General features: G+C 34.6%; 1 protein-coding gene across 7 annotated transcripts in view; it reads left to right on the top strand.

Moving 5' to 3' along the window:
* DIAPH2 (diaphanous related formin 2) overlaps positions 1–17,281 on the top strand; it is a 1,054,304-nt gene that overhangs the window by 564,140 nt on the left and 472,883 nt on the right. For all 7 annotated transcript variants that reach the window (XM_072816467.1, XM_072816462.1, XM_072816464.1 and 4 more), the window contains one exon: positions 10,091–10,220. In XM_072816467.1, the coding sequence (XP_072672568.1) occupies positions 10,091–10,220 (130 nt within the window). The remainder of the gene's footprint in view (positions 1–10,090; positions 10,221–17,281) is intronic.

Below are 17,281 nucleotides of genomic sequence, written 5' to 3'. Positions count from 1 at the left end.
AGGAAGAGAGTGCCATGGTCATATGCAGTTTTAAGAAGCATATGTAGGTTGAATCATATAGGACAAAATGAGGTAGAGAAAATGGAATGTTATTCTACCTTCTCATAGATTATCTCCACAGAGTTACCACTTATGTTTAAAAAATGAACTATCAGGGCAGCCCCGGTAGCGAAGCGGTTTAGCGCCGCCTGCAGCTCAGGGTGTGATCCTGGAGACCTGGGATCGAGTCCCATGTCAGGCTCTCTGCATGGAGCCTGCTTCTCCCTCTGCTTGTGTCTCTGCCTCTCTCCCTCTCTGTCTGTCATGAATAAATAAATAAAATCTTTAAAAAAATGAACTATCACCTTATTCCAAAAGCTGCTTCATTCACAAGTCATGACTTTCTTTGTTACTAACATGATACACCCATTCTTTTAATAACCAGAATTTAAAACTCTGATTTTTCCCTTTCTCTCATTCCAGATAGTTTTTCAATGACTTAATCCTGTTTGTCTTTACAATATGTCTTGAATTTGTTCTTTGCCTTTTTTATGTATATCCTAGTTATTATTCTAATTTTACCAGTCCTTGACATTTGCCATCAAATTACTCCATATGTCATCTCTTTTTTGTATAATTTTGTTTTTCCTAAGTTCTCAGCTCCCTGAGGCTTTGAAGTTACCATGCATCATCTATCTCTGATCCTTATTGTTCAGCACAGTCCTTACAGTGGATCACTGAATGTACTTCTACATTCATATTTTCTTTGCTCCTAACCTGCCTCCCCTTATAACCATATGTTGTTCCATTTCCTGAGCAACACAATATAATTTTATTCTGGCATTCACTGTTACCTAACTCTCAACAAATATGGTGTTCTGGAAACATCAACCTAATAAGTCAAACTTTCTGTATATGTATGGGTATGTACACACACATGCATACACACACATGAAAAGAGTTTAATATAGAAGTATTACTCTTATACCCATGCAAGTGGGAACTTATGTGGAGAAAAAAATCTTAAGTCAGAAAAATTTATTGCCTACCTAGTATGTTGTAGCATTCTCCTAGGTACTGTGAATAAAAAATATTAAGAAAACAAGGTCTCTAGCCTTGAAAAAACTCATATTGCCTGGAAGAAACTACTGTGTGTGGTGCCCGGGTAGCTCAGTCAGTTAACTGCCTATGGTTCAAGTCATGATCTCAGGGTCCTGGGATCAAGCCCTGGCTTTGGGCTCTCGGCTCAGGAAGAAGTCTGCTTCTCCCATTTTTCTCTCCTTCTGCCCCTCCCTCCTCTTATGCGCATGTTCTCTCTAGCTCAAATAAATAAATAAATAAATAAATAAATAAATAAAATCTGAAAAAAAAAAACTACTGTGTTAAAATGTTTACAGTGAAGGAACACAGCTCAAAAGAAAGGCATTAATTATTAATAAGATAGAAAAGTGTCCAGATGGAAGGTGGTAGTTGAGTTGTCTTAAAATATGAGTAGGTATTCACATGGTAAATAGAAGAAAAACAGGGAGATGGGAAGGAAGTCTAGAGAGAGAGCAAGATGTGCAAAAGCACAGTGGTATGGCATTACATGGTATGTTCATCATCTGTAATCAGACCAAAGAGATGGGCATGCATCACAAAGCAGCAGGAGAGACATTAGAAAAGTAGGCAAGGACCAGCTCACAAAGGGCCTTATATGCAAAACCAAGAAGTTTGTATGCTTTTCTAGTAGATGAGGGGAGACTTTGTAATGGAAACTTTAAGTGGATTCTTATTATCTTTTCAGAATTAAACATTTGAAAACTAAGATCTGCGTGAAGAGGTTAAATTTACTAAAATGGTTTAGTTTAAAGAACAGGATGCATAAGAGAGCTTTCACTCTGTAAGAAGTGGTTATACATAGGATAGTGACCAGTTATTTTCATTTCCCACAGAGGACAGAGTAAAGAGAAATAGGCTTAAGTCTCAGCAGAGGGGAAAATTACCTACAGAAGGGGTCCTTCACAAAAAGATAGAGTGTGACTCACATGGATGATTAAAATGTTGTTGTCTCAGGCTCTCTGGCTGTGTGCTGGCTTCTGTGTGCTCAAAACCACCTAATTTCAAAAACAGGGCAAAGACTAGATTTTTCAGGCTTGAATGAAAGTGTTTGAAATAAAAAAATATTTTACACAGCAACTAATTATTCAGATATTTTGCTATCTGCCTAACCTATAGTGTTGGAAATGTATTGGAACATGTCAAATGTGAATATCAATTCTCATAATACAGCATTCATATTTATTAGAAAAAAGATAAACTATCAGAATTTGCTATAGATATAATGGTTGTTCTGTTAAAGGTATTTTATATTCATGTACCATTTCAGAAAGTTACTAAAGAATAGGTACATGCAATTACCTATTAAATTCAGTTATTAATCTTGACGTGTAACATCTTTTTGGTCAGATGATTACAATTAAAATAAGACTATGGTTTATTAAATGATGGTGCTATATCAGTGAATATAAGTGAATTACTCTTATTTTATTGTTATTATTTGATAACAGCTTATTAAGATATTATAAAACATTTTTAGCTCTTTCAGATATTTCCAATTTCTGGAACTGCTGTTTGTGTTTTTATTATGTGGAAATATATGCAAGACATAAGATTGTAGGGTATACTTTTCATCATTTTGTGTCTTATAAAGAGAAGTCATATATCTTTTTCATCTTTTTCATACTGCTGCCTAACTATGGCTGGTGAAAGGAAGACAGGGAAAGCATAAGGCAGAGTTTCCAAAAGGCACTTGGCTCCTAATGGAAGCAAACCTTGAAATGTTGACAGTATAGCCACTACTGAGACTTAGGCAATCTGGACAAGTTTTAATGGAATATTTGATGTTAATGTAAAATTAACATAATTTCGAGTTAACCAGATATCAAATGGAAATCAATTTTTCTTTCTTAATAAACTAATTCAAACACTTTGAAAGTGATTTTGTACATACTCAGATTAGATTATTTTGTATTACCCTAAGAGCTGTATATATCGTGCTAGTATACTTTGAAGAGTAAATTATTGGATAAATGCCATTAACCTTTAGAATTGATAAAGGTGAATGTTCTTAGTTGCCTTCTGTGTTGACATTGAACAACACAGTAGGTCCTGAGAGAGACAGTGCATAATGTGTGAATGGTTTAGATGTAGTAAGAGAGGCTTAAGATATGATAATGCAAAGTAAATATAATAAGCCAAAAATTATTTTCCCCTGTATTTTAATAGTATATATTTATTTTAAAATGATTGCCCTAAGGGTCATACATATAGAGAAAAATTAAAAAGACCACATATTTGTCACGGTTATTCCCTGCCAATTTGAAACCTTAAAATAGACTCTCTGTATGAAATTATTTTAAAAATAAATATTGCAATACAGTTTCAACAATTTGTCTCTCATACCAACTAAGGTATTCCTCAACTTGACAAAACAGGCACTTGTCCGTTTTTGCCTATTCTTTGAAGGAAATATTAAAGTTTTTTTTTAAGATTTTATTTATTTATTCATGAAAGACAGAGAGAGAGAGAGGGAGGTAGAGACACAGGCAGAGGGAGAAGCAGGCTCCATGCAGGGAGCCTGACATGGGACTTGATCCCGGGACTCCAGGATCATGCCCTGGGCCGAAGGCAGGTGCTAAACTGCTGAGCTACCCAGGGATACCCAGTTATTTTTTTTAAGTATATCCATGTTGTCTGCAACTCCCTGATTTCAACAGATACCAAATATTTATTTAGCTGAAATGTTATGTTTCATTTATCATTTTGGAATGTAACCATTGACTCCACTAAATTTCTTAATAGAAATTAAATTAATGGACCTGATTCTGAATAAATATATATCAATTAAAATCTGTTTCTGAAAAGTAAGTATTCATAAGAATGCATGCCAAAAGCTAGTTTTTAAATCACTCATAAATTTGACATATGAGCACAATGCTATTTTTTTTTTGTTTTTGTGTTTTCCTCTCCAGTATTGGCCATGCGCATTTAAAATACCTAAAATATATACATATTTGTACAATTTGGTGTCCTGAAAAATTGGGTGGGATTTTATTGTTGTTGTTGTTAGTGGTGATCATGGTGTGTGTGTCTGTATAGTCTCCACAGATTTATAAAATATAGTTCAATTCTCTTTCCTTTGAGGAAGATGTACCATCAATTTTCTCTAAGCACCTAATGTTTTTAGTATTTAGGAATTCAGGTAATTTCTAAGAAAAAAAAAAAAAAGAAAATGTGAATTTTCTCATAAATTGTAGTATCTAACCTACTCTGAAATTGAGGCACTTTATAAATATGTAACACTGTAATCCCAAGTAAACACCTTTCTTTAGAAAAGTGAACCCCCCATTGATTCCTCTAGAGCACAAGCCTTACTTAACACAAATTGCCCTTGAGGTTTTATTGCTGTTTGTTCTTGTAGTTTGTCCTTAAATTGTGTCATTTTAACTTTGTAGTACTTGAAAGTATTAGGTAGATCAGCAAGATAATGCAAAATGTCTTGGGAGGTTTTTATGACTGCTTCAATTTCCTCCCTGGTTATTAGCCTGTTCAGGTTTTCTATTTCTTCCTGTTCCAGTTTTGATACTTTGTGCCTTTCTAGGATGCGTCCATTTCTTCTAGATTGCCTAATTTTTTGGTGTATAGCTGTTCATAATATGTTTTTACAATCGTTTGTATTTCCTTGGTGTTGGTAGTGATCTCTCCTTTCTCATTGATGATTTTATTAATTTGAGTCTTCTCTCTCTTCTTTTCACTAAGGCTGGTTAATATTTTATCTATCTTATTAATTCTTTCAGAGAACCAACTCCAAGTTCTGTTGCTCTGTTCCACAGTTCTTCTGGTCTCGATTTCGTTGAGTTCTGCTCAAATCTTCATTAACTCTCTTCTTCTCCTGGGTGTAGGATCTATTTGCTATTTTTTCTCTAGCTCCTTTATGTGTAAGGTTAGCTTTTGTATTTGAGTTCTTTCCAGTTTTTGAATGGACGCTTGTATTGCGATGTATTTCCCCCTCAGGACTGCTTTTGCTGCATCCCAAAGATTTTGTACAGTTGTATCTTCATTCTCATTAGTTTCCATGAATCTTTTTAATTCTTCCTTAATTTCCTGGTTGACCCTTTTATCTTTTAGCAGGATGGTCCTTAACCTCCACATGTTTGAGGTCCTTCCTAACTTCTTGTTGTGATTTAGTTCTAATTTCAAGGCATTATGGTCTGAGAATATGCAGGGGACGATCCTAATCCTTTGGTATCAGTTCAGACCCGATTTGTGACCCAGTATGTGGTCTATTCTGGAGAAAGTTCCATGTGCAGTTGAGAAGAAGGTGTATTCAGTTGAGTTTGGATGTAAAGTTCTGTAGATATCTGTGAAATCCATCTGGCCCAGTGTATCATCTAAAGCTCTCATTTCTTTGGAGATATTGTGCTTAGAAGACCTATTGAGTATAGAAAGAGCTACATTGAAGTCACCAAGTATAAGTGTTTTATTATCTAAGTAGTTCTTCACTTTGGTTATTAATTGATTTATATATTTGTCAGCTCCCACATTCGGGGCATATATATCGAGGATTGTTAAGTCCTCTCATTGGATAGATCCTTTAATTATGATATAGTCCAGGGCCAGATGGTTTCCCAGGGGAATTCTATCAAACGTTTAAAGAAGAAACCATACCTATTCTACTAAAGCTGTTTGGAAAGATAGAAAGAGATAGAGTACTTCCAAATTCGTTCTATGAGGCCAGCATCACAATAATTCCAAAACCAGACAAAGACCCCACCAAAAAGGAGAATTACAGACCAATATCCCTGATGAACATGGATGCAAAAATTCTCAACAAGATACTAGCCAATAGGATCCAACATTACATTAAGAAAATTATTCACCATGACCAAGTAGGATTTATCCCCGGGACACAAGGCTGGTTCAACACCTGTAAAACAATCAATGTGATTCATCATAACAGCAAGAGAAAAACCAAGAACCATATGATCCTCTCATTAGATGCAGAGAAAGCATTTGACAAAATACAGCATCCATTTCTGATCAAAACTCTTCAGAGTGTAGGGATAGAGGGAACATTCCTCAACATCTTAAAAGCCATCTATGAAAAGCCCACAGCAAATATCATTCTCAATGGGGAAGCACTGGGAGCCTTTCCCCTAAGATCAGGAACAAGACAGGGATGTCCACTCTCACCACTGCTATTCAACATAGTACTGGAAGTCCTAGTCTCAGCAATCAGACAACAAAAAGACATTAAAGGCATTCGAATTGGCAAAGAAGAAGTCAAACTCTCCCTCTTCGCCGATGACATGATACTCTACATAGAAAAACCAAAAGTCTCCACCCCAAGATTGCTAGAACTCATAAGGCAATTTGGTAGCATGGCAGGATACAAAATCAATGCCCAGAAATCAGTGGCATTTCTATACACTAACAATGAGACTGAAGAAAATGAAATTAAGGAGTCCATCCCATTTACAATTGCACCCAAAAGCAGAAGATACCTAGGAATAAACCTAACCAAAGAGGTAAAGGATCTATACCCTCAAAACTATAGAACACTTCTGAAAGAAACTGAGGAAGACACAAAGAGATGGAAAAATATTCCATGCTCATGGATTGGCAGAATTAATATTGTGAAAATGTCAATGTTACCCAGGGCAATTTACATGTTTAATGCAATCCCTATCAAAATAACATGGACTTTCTTCAGAGAGTTAGAACAAATTATTTTAAGATTTGTGTGGAATCAGAAAAGACCCTGAATAGCCAGGGGAATTTTAAAAAAGAAAACCAGGGCTGGGGGCATCACAATGCCAGATTTCAGGTTGTACTACAAAGCTGTGGTCCTCAAGACAGTGTGGTACTGGCACAAAAACAGACACATAGATCAATGGAATAGATTAGAGAACCCAGAAGTGGACCCTCAACTTTATGGTCAACTAATATTCAATAAAGTAGGAAAGACTATGCATTGGAAGAAAGACAGTCTCTTCAATAAATGGTGCTGGGAAAATTGGACATCCACATGCAGAAGAATGAAACTAGACCACTCTCTTTCACCATACACAAAGATAAACTCAAAATGGATGAAAGATCTAAATGTGTGACAAGATTCCATCAAAATCCTAGAGGAGAACACAGGCAACACCCTTTTTGAACTTGGCCACAGTAACTTCTTGCAAGATACATCCACGAAGGCAAAAGAAACAAAAGCAAAAATGAACTATTGGGACTTCATCAAGATAAGAAGCTTTTGCACAGCAAAGGATACAGTCAACAAAACTAAAAGACAACCTACAGAGTGGGAGAAGATATTTGCAAATGACCTATCAGATAAAGGGCTAGTATCCAAAATCTATAAAGAACTTATGAAACTCAACACCAAAGAAACAAACAATTCAATCATGAAATGGGCAAAAGACATGAAGAGAAATCTCACAGAGGAAGACATAGACATGGCCAACATGTACAGGAGAAAATGCTCTGCATCACTTGCCAGCAGGGAAATACAAATCAAAACCACCATGAGATCCCACCTCACACCAGTGAGAATGGGGGAAATTAACAAGGCAGGAAACCACAATTGTTGGAGAGGATGTGGAGAAAAGGGGACCCTCTTGCACTGTTGGTGGGAATGTGAACTGGTGCAGCCACTCTGGAAAACTGTGTGGAGGTTCCTCAAAGAGTTAAAAATAGACCTGCCCTACGACCCAGCAATTGCACTGTTGGGGATTTACCCCAAAGATACAGATGCAATGAAACGCCGGGACACCTGCACCCCTATGTTTCTAGCAGCAATGTCCACAATAGCCAAACTGTGGAAGGAGCCTCGGTGTCCATTGAAAGATGAATGGATAAAGAAGATGTGGTTTATGTATACAATGGAATATTAGCCATTAGAAACGACATACCCACCATTTGCTTCAACGTGGATGGAACTGGAGGGTAGTATGCTGAGTGAAGAAAATCAATGGAGAAGGACAAACATTATATGTTCTCATTCATTTGGGGAATATAAATAATAGTGAAAGGGAATATAAGGGAAGGGAGAAGAAATGTGTGGGAAATATCAGAAAAGGAGACAGAACATAAAGACTCCTAACTCTGGGAAACGAACTAAGAAGGGGAGGAGGGCGGGGGGTGAGAATGAATGGGTGACGGGCACTGGGGGTTATTCTGTATGTTGGTAAATTGAACACCAATAGAAAATAAGTTAAAAAAATAAATAAAAAGATAATGCGAAATGTTAAATGTTTCACCTTTGTGGTTAAAGTAATCCCAGAAATTCTGAGAAATCACTGTGACTTGTGACCATCTGAACTGTCAACATCATTTCTGCTGTGGGTGTTTCTTTAGAGCCTTAACCGTATTTCTTTTAAGTTCTCCATATCATGTGGACATGATAAAAGAAAACTCTTTTAACGATTTTATTTATTCCTTTGAGAGAAAGAGATAGAGTAAAATGATTGTTAAATAGCTATAGTACAAAAGAGATTCAGTATGGGTCTGATTGATTTAAATGTAAATTTCTTTTCTTAGTCACTAAAACAGTGGGTATTAAATATTCTGGGGCAGCCCGGGTGGCTCAGGGGTTTAGTGCTGCCTTCGGCCCAGGGCGTGATCCTGGAGACCGGGGATCGAGTCCCACATCGGGCTCCCTGCATGGAGCCTGCTTCTCTCTCTGCCTGTGTCTCTGCACGCCTCTCCTCTCTCTCCCTCTCTTAAATAAATAAAATTTTTAAATAAATAAATAAATAAATAAATATTCTGGGGGCACCTGGGTGACTCAGTCACTTAAACATCTGACTTCAGCTCAGGTCATGATCTCAGGTCCTGGAATCAATCCCGACATCCAGTCTCCTTCTCCCTCTCCCCCTGTTCGTGCAAATAATAAAATCTTTTTAAAAATTGTGTTAATTACCTAAGTATATTCCACAGCCTTTTCATAAACCTGTCTATGAAGAATTTATTCTAAACAGAGTAATCCTTAAAGCTAAAAACCCCAAATCAGTATGCATAACAGTGGGCAAACCCATCATTTCAGGATTATAGAATTAAAACACCAAATAGAATGAGAAAAACATAATACTCTTTTCCATTTTTATCCTTTGTTTGTAGGCAAATCCATGATTTCTTTTGCAGCTTAGTCTAGTATGAGTTTTATATTAAAGAAAACACTTAGATTTTCACCATAGATTTTTTTGTCCTATAAAGATTTTTATCATTCTAAATATAACATCTGTTTTCTAAAAGTATCTCTTTGAAAGAAAATACCATAAGTAGAAAAAATATATATTATCACAATTGTTTGGTTAGATTCTATTTATAAATCAGCATAAGAACTTTTCATTTTTTTCTTATTTGATGGCCTATACAAGTAAAGGAGGGTCAAATGTAGTTTTTAATATTAATTTTCATCAATACGGGCTACAAGTAGATACAAGCTCACAAAAAATTCTAGCTTCTAAGAATAAATTTCTATGATAAAGCAATGTACAAATGCTGATAATATAAACACACATTAACTTTGCCTATAATTATCAATACTTAAATTAATACTCTTTTCTCAGAGTATAGTTCATTTTGCCATAATAACAGGCATTTTAAAATATGTATATAAAATTTAAACTTTCGCTGATTTTGGTCATCTTTTGTATTTTAAAATAATGGTGTTCCTTTTAAAATCTAGAGCATTGTTGCTAGACCCCATTAGGAAGCTTACGCCTAACTTAAAAAAAATTTTGTTAAAGATTCTATTATTTACTTTAGAGAGTGAAAGAGAGAGCATGAGCAGAGGAGGGGCAGAAGGAAAGGGAGAGAATCTCAAATGGACTCCACACTGAGCATGGAGCCTGTCAGGAGGCTCAATCTAATGACCCTGAGATTACGACCTAAATCAAAACCAAGAGTCAGACGCTTAACCAACTGAGCCACCCAGGCACCCCTTCATTTTTAAAAAATGTTAAATCATTTGTAATAAATTGAATTCATTCATTTCACTTGTTTAAGAATGAAGTTTATATTTACATTACCCAAAATATACTAAAAATGCTGTATTTCATTCCAGATCAGAGATACTAAGTCAGCAGATCAGAAAACAACTCTCTTGCATTTTATTGCTGAAATTTGTGAGGAAAAATACCGGGATATCCTGAAATTTCCTGAAGAACTGGAACATGTAGAAAGTGCAAGCAAAGGTAATTGATAAGTAACTCTTTTGAGACTACTTCTTTCCTGAGTATTATATTTTAAATGATAAGATTAAATAAACATTAATTGTATTTTTTCTGTTTACTGATACTCAAAAAGCAAGGGGATAGTTTCCTTTAGCTTATATTTGATAATATAGTACATTTAATGACCCATTTTTTACTTTATTTTTTAACATTGCTGGGTTATTGAAATTTTCACATCTCTTATCAGATAGTATGTTCATTCATTCATTTCATAAACTCTTAAGTGTATATTGTTTGCAAAGGGACTATACCATGGGCTTTTGATGAAATCAAAATTATTGTGAGACAGTTCTTGCTTGGATGTATTTAAAATCTAGAAGGTAAGAAAAAACATATATACACATACTTTATAAAATAAGGATGAATATGAGAAGTGCTACACAAACAGATAATATACTGTAATTTAGAGGAGAGAAAAAGTTCCTTTTGAATGTATAGATAAGAGAAGAAAGAAGCCAAAGGGTGAAGCATGAGCATAATATTTTTATGGACATGGAAAAAAGGCATGTGAGCAAATAATATAAGCAAAGCACAGTGGCAGATGGATAGAAGAGTGGTCGACTGTTGGGTTGGAGCTGTAATATCATCTCAGAGACTTCAGTGTCATGCTAAGTAGTCTGGTCTTGATGTGGTAGGCAGCAGGGCATCATTGAAGGACTAGAATGGATGGGAGTTGGCACTCGTGGAGAACAAGAGAGAGGGAACAAAAGTATCTCCAAGGTTTTAATTTGAGCTAATTTGCTTTGTTGGTTGGTGAATATTGTCTACTTTTGTAAGAAGTTACAAAGTGAAAGAAAGGAGGAAGGATCAAGAAAACATTTTTTGAAGTTGAGATTATATACATAGAGAAGTACATGTTCCTTCCTTGTAAGGAAACTATGCTGTAAATCTTATATTTGAAATTACACTGTAGAATTCCATTTCTCTGTAACTCTGAGGACTTTCAGTAAGACTCAAGAGCATATATCTTTCCCAAGTTTATTACAAACCATACAAACCTGTTAGTGTTCATTGAAGAGGAGAAAAATGTATGTCTATAGAACCCAGAATATTATTTGTATAATATTATTCAGGGGTCAGGGCACCTGGGTGGTTCAGTTGGGTAAGCATCCAACTCTTGATTTCAGCTCACAAAACACATTTGTGATTAGAGTCATATTTACTAACCTGTAATTAATGTGGAATAATATTAACATTTAGAAAATTTGTAATTGGAAATATGAGAAATGTCACAAATAAGGACAGTTCTGAAATCAGATCATTTCAGTGCTATCACTAGTTTTTGATTTCCCTTTAACAGAATTTTTTCTAAATTTTGTTTAAAATGTAGATTCAGTTTCAGAAAGATTTTGATAAGTGTATCAAGAATATGTTTAAATTGGGCAGCCCAGGTGGCTCAGTGGTTTAGTGCCGTCTTCGGCCCAGGGCCTGATCCTGGAGTCCCGGGATCGAGTCCCGCATCGGACTCCCTGAGTGGAGCCTGCTTCTCACTCTGCCTGTGTCTCTGACTCTCTCTCTCTCTCTCTCTCTCTCTGTATCTCTCATGAATAAGTAAATAAAATCTTTAAAAAAAAAGAATATTTTTAAATAAAATGATGTCAATTTTACATTGATTTTGTTAATTCCTAATTTTTAGGTTATTAGTTCTTACATTGAGGATACTTTACAAGACTATATCTGATAAACATTTTTGGTCAAAATAATCTGGAACAACTCTAATGAAATATAGAGTGAAACTTAAATCAGCTTTGATTTCTTAAGTCTAAATGCTAGTTCATCTATGTCTATAATTTCATACATACTTTTAGTCACTACTGCTATTGATGAAGTTAGCCAATAGAGCACAGCCTTCTTAGTTAGATATTACAAAGTTATAATCCTAGCTGTATAACTTCTTAGTTCTGTAACCTTGAGCTAGTAATTTAAATTTCTAAGTTTTTTGTTTCTTCATCTGTAAAATGAAAATGATAGAAGATCATCTGAGTTGAATGACATGTTTAAAGCATTGAATAAAAGGCCTAGCACACTGTAGACATATAGTTGTTGCTATACTACTATCTTTATTAGTAGTATTAATCATAATATCTGACATACTACTATAGATATTGTAGTTGCTGCTATTGTCTTGTTAGAAGGGGATAATCATTTTTCCTGTGTCTGGGATTTTGGTAAATACTTTCATATTTTTATTTTATAGTACCACCAACTTCTTTCTCCCTATCTCTTTTATGAGCAAAATTCCTTTGTTGTATTTTGATCATTTCTGCTTTTCTATATTCTTCCTGCCAGTGTTTTCAAAAGACTGTTGCCAGAAATCCTCTGTATCATTGTTAGAGGCACAGCAATCCCCACTCTCAAGTTATTTTGACTAGTTCTTTTTTTCCCCTATGAAATTCAGTCTCAACTGAAATTCTTAAGTGCATTCCACCTGCTTGCATCCCTCTTTCATTTCCTCCTAGTTCTCATTTCAGTGTGCCAAGATATTTTCTCTTGAGCCATTTTATTCCTTTCTGATAATCCTTTCTCTGTGTGTGATTTCATGCTGCATCCCATGCCTAGAAATCTCTCCTGCCCTGTCCTCTAGGACAACTGATTCATTTGTCAAATCCCTGTTTAGAACCTTTTTTCTTTTTTTTTTTTGGAATCCATTTTTTAAAAGAATGTTTTGCTACTAAAGCCCTAGGAGGAAGTACTCTGGAATTTAGTCTATAGGGAAAAACAAAAAACAGAAAACAAAAAACCAGGGTAAAAGGTCAAGCCAATTACCTTTTATTTATAGTTAAATACTTTTCCTTGGTATTTCAGTCTAACTTGTCTTGTTGGCTTAATATATGTTCAGTCTTGTTTGAATCACATTGTGTACTGTACATAGCATGTATATAGTCATCCAACAAAAAACAAATAGATCAGTACTATATAATCAATTTTATTTGATGATGGACTGTATTGATGTGAAATGATCACCTTCAAAAATATAAAAAGTAAAAAAAAAATGCAAAATGTACCTTTCTTTTCAAACTAGAGGGATATCAATAATATGAAACTAATTAAGTTAATGATTGAATTATATAACTTATATTTGTATTTTTAAAGATTTATTCATTTATTTGAGAGAGAGAGCAGGTGGGGAGTGGCAGAGGGAGGGATAGATTCTCAAGCTGACTCTCCACTGAACGTGGAGCCTGACACATGGCTGAGTCTCATAACCCTGAGATCATGACCCAAGTTGAAATCAGGAGTGGGGTGCTTAATCAACTGAGCCACACAGGTGCCCCTATAACTTACATTTAGAGAACAATTGTATGGCTACTAATAACTTATCTATGTTTTGGGATTTTTGGAACCCAAGTATCCATTTTGATAACATAAATATCTTTTCTGCATGGTATAGCAATCGGATTTATTTCAGTTGAGTAGTAGAGTTATAGGCCTCAAATTAACTAACAAAAAAATACAGTGAAAAGAAAACTGATGGTAGGAAATATGTGAGATCTGTGGAAAATTTATTTTATAACTGTATTTATTCTTTAGCTAAGCTTCTAAAATTGTGTGTATCTTTGAATATGCAAAGCTATGGTATAAACTTAGCATATTTTCCTAGAGCTCTGTTAATTCAAAGATATTGAGGGAAATGTCATTTGTACATTAAAATAGATATATATTATGAAACAATTCAAAATCCACATGAAATTTTTAAAATAAAACAGGTGACTTCAAGGAAAGTTCACATTTGCAATAGATCCCTAAGGTGTGTGTTCAATCTTCTCTTCCATTTGGGGTACTTGGGTGAGACAAGTTTATGAAGCATTGCCTAAAGAATGGTATAATGATTTTGGTTTGGTTTCACTTATTTATCTATTTAGTTATTTCCAGGAGTGAAGAGGCAAGCCAGCAGGCTAAGGGACTACAGTACCTTACTTTTTTCCAAGCAGACATTCCCATATCCCTAATGAAGTTCAGCATCAAACACTACAGTGTAATTTTATTACCAGTGAAATCAATAAAATAATATTACTCTGGTCATTTTATTCTAGGTTAAATCATAAATCTCCAAGTATTCTCACTCATGTTTGACATACCGATGAGTCTTGAGAGAGAAAAAAAAAATGGTTGCTATAGAGATTCCAATGTCTCTAAAATATTTAAAATACTTTAAAAGATAATTTATTTGAGAGACAGGGCATGATCAATGGGGAGGGGCAGAAGAAGAGGGAGAAGTAGACTCCTCACTGAGTAGGGAGCCCAACTCAGGGCTTGATCCCAGAACTGTGGGATCATTAGCTGAGCTGAAGGCAGACACTTAACCAACTGAGCCACCCAGGTGCCCCTAGAAGACTTCCGATAAACCACAATTACCTTTTCTTTAATGATTAGTTTAAAGATTGTGTGTGTATAATTATATAGATAGTAGATAGATATATATTGTATAAAGCATTGCTAGTTTACTAGATGGACTTTATAAATTCTTTATTATTCTCCCTATCACTGGGACTATCCCTTTAACTTTGAGCTTTAAAGGAATTTTACAGTTTGATTTAAGACCTCTAGTGTTTTATAGGTTGGCTCTAATGATTCAACCAAAAGAGTTAGTAAGTTTTAATTAAAACTATTTTACTCAACAGGGAAAAAATATATTAATGTATTTGAAATTACTATTAATCCTAAGGTTTCATATAAATATGAAGCGAGTTTCACTTCAGTTAAGTTAGTACTGTCCTACAAAATAAAAGCTGTCAAGTTTCCTATAACTGTTCCTATAAACAGTGTTAATTTCTTATGAATTAAATCAATTATAAATTTTAATGACCAACTATACCTTGTGATATCTGCCATCTTTCCTTGTCATATTAGTAACTGTAATTACTAATTAGTAATTAGCTATTTATCTACTCTGACTTCTTTATAGGATTAATAATGATGAAAGTTCAGACTAGAAGAAATATTGTAGGGGAAAATCATGAAATAAAGTAAAAAGAAAAATATAAAATAATAATAGCAAAGTAAAATGTTGGAGGAACAACAGCAAGAAAAAGCCAAAACATTTTTCAAAATTACAGGTCTGACAGAAGCTTTAGAAATCATCTCATCCCTGCTAAAAGGGACCCAAGACAGCAATTAATCCAATACATTATTTTATAATTCAAGAAACCAAGGCCCAGAATGATGAAGGAATTGTCCATCATCACTCAACTCAATTGGAGAATCAATGACAGTTTGAAGACTTTGTCTAGAGTTATTTTATCACATATTTCAGCTCCAGTTTTGCACCCTTTGTGGTCTAAAATATACATCAGAGATTCATGCTCATATTGGAGTAAATGCTAACCCAATAAAAGATTTACTGGACTGTATATGCTACATTCTCTGTGTTGTGGTCTATAGTCTCTGTAGCCCCATTTTGACAGAACTACCCTCTCCATTCTTTGTGTCACAGCAGCACTTTAACCTTATTAGTCATATTGCAAACACCACATTCATGGTTTTTATTCCATTGCTTGTTTTTCTCTGTACCTCTTATATTTGTCCCTACAGTCTCAGTGCTAGCACAGCATCTCAGAGAGAAGTAAATACTCAATAAACATTTCTTAAATTGAATCATTGCATATCATTGTATTATAGCAGGAATATTTCAAAATAGGACATTTTGGGAAGTTGACCAATAGAGAATTGCAGCCCTAAAATTACTGTTTACTATAAATACAAGAGGAGAAACAAGATAAGTTAGAATAAAGAGGATACCAGGTCTTAACAGTATTTCCTGGTCTATGTTTTACTTCTTTCAAAAAGAAAGTTAAAATTGGAAACTATCAAGCTAATAATGGACAGGATCTCAACTTACAGAGGCCACCAAACCATAAAGGATTATGGTGAACAGTAAAGATTAGGGTCTATTAGGAACTAATGGCAGCCAACTTTCCCAATGTTATATCTAACTAATTGCTGAAACATCAATCTCTTATTCTAATTCCTGAAAAAAAGTACTTTCATATTGTCTACTGATTTTATTGAAAAATCTTTGAGTTAGGGAACAAAATCCTACTGTTTTTAGAGCATTAAACATATAGTGATTCATAAAACCCAAAATTTGAGAAAGTATTAAACTATAGAATTTCCTAGCAGATTTAAACTTTTGCATTGTAGTCTGTCTTAGAAGCACAGAATGATAATATACCAAATGTCACAAATTATCTATAGAATTTACCTTACTTAAATGTTAGCAGTCTGAATATAAAACTGAGTACAGGGGCACCTGGGTGGCACAGCTGGTTGGGTGCCAATTCTTGGTTTTAGTTTAGGTCATGATCTCATGGGTTGTGGAATCAAGCCCAACATCAGTCTCCATACTCAGCACGAATTTGACTTGAAGATTCTCTTCCCCTGCCCTTCCTCCCACTTACTTGACCCCTCTCTCTCTCTCTCTCTCTCTCTCAAATAAATCTTAAAATACAAAAAAAACCAACCTGAGTACACATCATACCAGTACATCAGTTTTACAAAAATAGTTAAAATTGCTTAGCTTCCTTTGGACTTTTTTATATATAAAGTACAAATAACTTAAGTAATTTGTGCTGAGTGAGTTGCATTCCATCTTATTGACACCAAACTGTCTTATAAAATTTAAAGGAATATTAAATTTTAAGGAATCAAATTAATAAATTTTCCAGTTTGTTATATTTCTTTCTTCCTTACAGCAAGTCACCCATTTTCTTTTTAACAGTGGAATTTCTTTAAAATAACAGAAACAGTGAGAGGCCCAAAGCATGCATAGAAAATGAATTTTCAACCTAAAATGTCAAAAAGATTTAGGAAAGAAAGTCATAGTTTTTTTTTGTTGTTGTTGTTTTGGTTTGGTTTGTTTTTTGGTGGTTTTTTGTTTGTTTTTTGTTTTTTGTTTTTGTTTTTGCTGGTCAGTAATCTAGTCATTACCAACCAGTATTTTCAATTCATAATATACAGATACTCTAATTAATGCTCATTTCTAAAGGAAACTGTTCAAAAAATTACTTCAGATAACAGTAGAA

Source organism: Canis lupus, chromosome X (genome assembly GCF_048164855.1).
Source record: "Canis lupus baileyi chromosome X, mCanLup2.hap1, whole genome shotgun sequence".
Lineage (NCBI taxonomy): Eukaryota > Metazoa > Chordata > Mammalia > Carnivora > Canidae > Canis > Canis lupus.
This window is presented reverse-complemented; position numbering and strand designations above follow the sequence as displayed.